The following is a 1,194-nucleotide window of genomic DNA, read 5'->3' as shown; positions in this document are numbered from 1 at the left end:
TGCACCTCGGAGGGCTGCACGGGGTAATGATTGGCAGAGCCGCCATGAATGACCCTTGCTGTCTTGCCCACGCTGATAAGCTAATTTACGGTAGGGGCCAGTCCCGCGAACGAAAATTCAAGATTTTACCCTAGGCACTTATGCTTGACAGTGTCGTTTCCCTTTTGCTGCCCTTCACGACAACGGTCATGTGTCGTTCCATTGGAACTGAGAAGCCTTGTGGTTTCGCTTCTCTACTGCAGGAGCAAGCGCCAACCCTGAAAGTGCACACTGCAGACGAAGCCTCCTCATGGTGCGTTAAGTACTGATTGGACTACTTCTGGCCACAAGAAAACAACAGCATGGACTTGTTTGCGCGTCGTTCCCTGCTTCCTAGGCATACACGGACTACCTGGAGCGCTACGAAGCACGCGTGGACGAGCCCAAAAGCCCTTTTGTCCTACTGAAGCCAATTCTCGGCGTTTTGAGTGGCATGCCAGGGCAAAGGCACTTCAGACACACACTTGGTAACTGATATTTGTTCTATTCGCCGTTTTCCCCACCCTTGCGCATGCCACCCTCATGGTAGGGGCGAAATGCAGCGTAGAGGGCTCCCCCGCCTTCCTGTACATTCAATTGGCTGTAACGTGTGCGCATGTTGCAGACACCAAAATACGACGCTCGGCTCCGGACGAGACGGCGGTGGAGGCACTGCACCAGGCCATTGATGCCGTAGACCATGAATTCCCGGGGGTTCTTGATTACCCACTGAGTATGGGAAAGAACCCGCGGTACGAAGAACTTCGTTCGTCATTAGAACAACAACTGCGCTCTCCTGATTAATGAGGGCTCCTTAGTTCCGAAACTTCCTAAGGTGCCTGTACACCCTAAGGGGAAACCTTGACTCCTCACGCTTGCACAGGTTTTTATGCGTGAAATGCGGACATTTCGTTAATTTCCGTTCCAATTCTCAGTTTTATTTTCCTTTCCATATATTTCCCTGACAGGCTGACACCTCAGCAGAATAGGCAGAGTATTCAGCAGAGTATTCGAGTATTCGCATATTGAACACCGCAGATTACGCAACGATGTCCTTTTCTCTCCGAACCGCAAGCATTACGGTGAAACAGAGCGCTGAATTGACGTTTCTGTCTTTCAAAGACTTCGCTGGAAGCCCTCTGGGCATTTGCCACACTTTGCTGGCTATTTATGCAA

At 50.9% G+C, this 1,194-nt stretch overlaps 1 protein-coding gene across 1 annotated transcript; it reads left to right on the top strand.

The window, feature by feature from the left end:
• Positions 1-26: 26 nt before the first annotated feature.
• On the top strand, positions 27-822 carry EMH_0096130 (tRNA-dihydrouridine synthase, related; the record flags this gene model as incomplete). Its single annotated transcript, XM_013502344.1, has 4 exons — positions 27-90; positions 243-292; positions 377-506; positions 644-822. 4 exons carry the CDS (start codon positions 27-29, stop codon positions 820-822), a joined length of 423 nt encoding a protein of 140 aa, XP_013357798.1.
• Positions 823-1,194: the final 372 nt, after the last annotated feature.

The sequence above is a fragment of the Eimeria mitis genome, genomic scaffold, assembly GCF_000499745.2.
Source record: "Eimeria mitis Houghton genomic scaffold, Emh_scaff8908, whole genome shotgun sequence".
Taxonomy (NCBI): Eukaryota; Apicomplexa; class Conoidasida; order Eucoccidiorida; family Eimeriidae; genus Eimeria; species Eimeria mitis.
The sequence above is the reverse complement of the archived record's forward strand: the minus strand, read 5'-3'. Positions and strand labels throughout refer to the sequence as shown.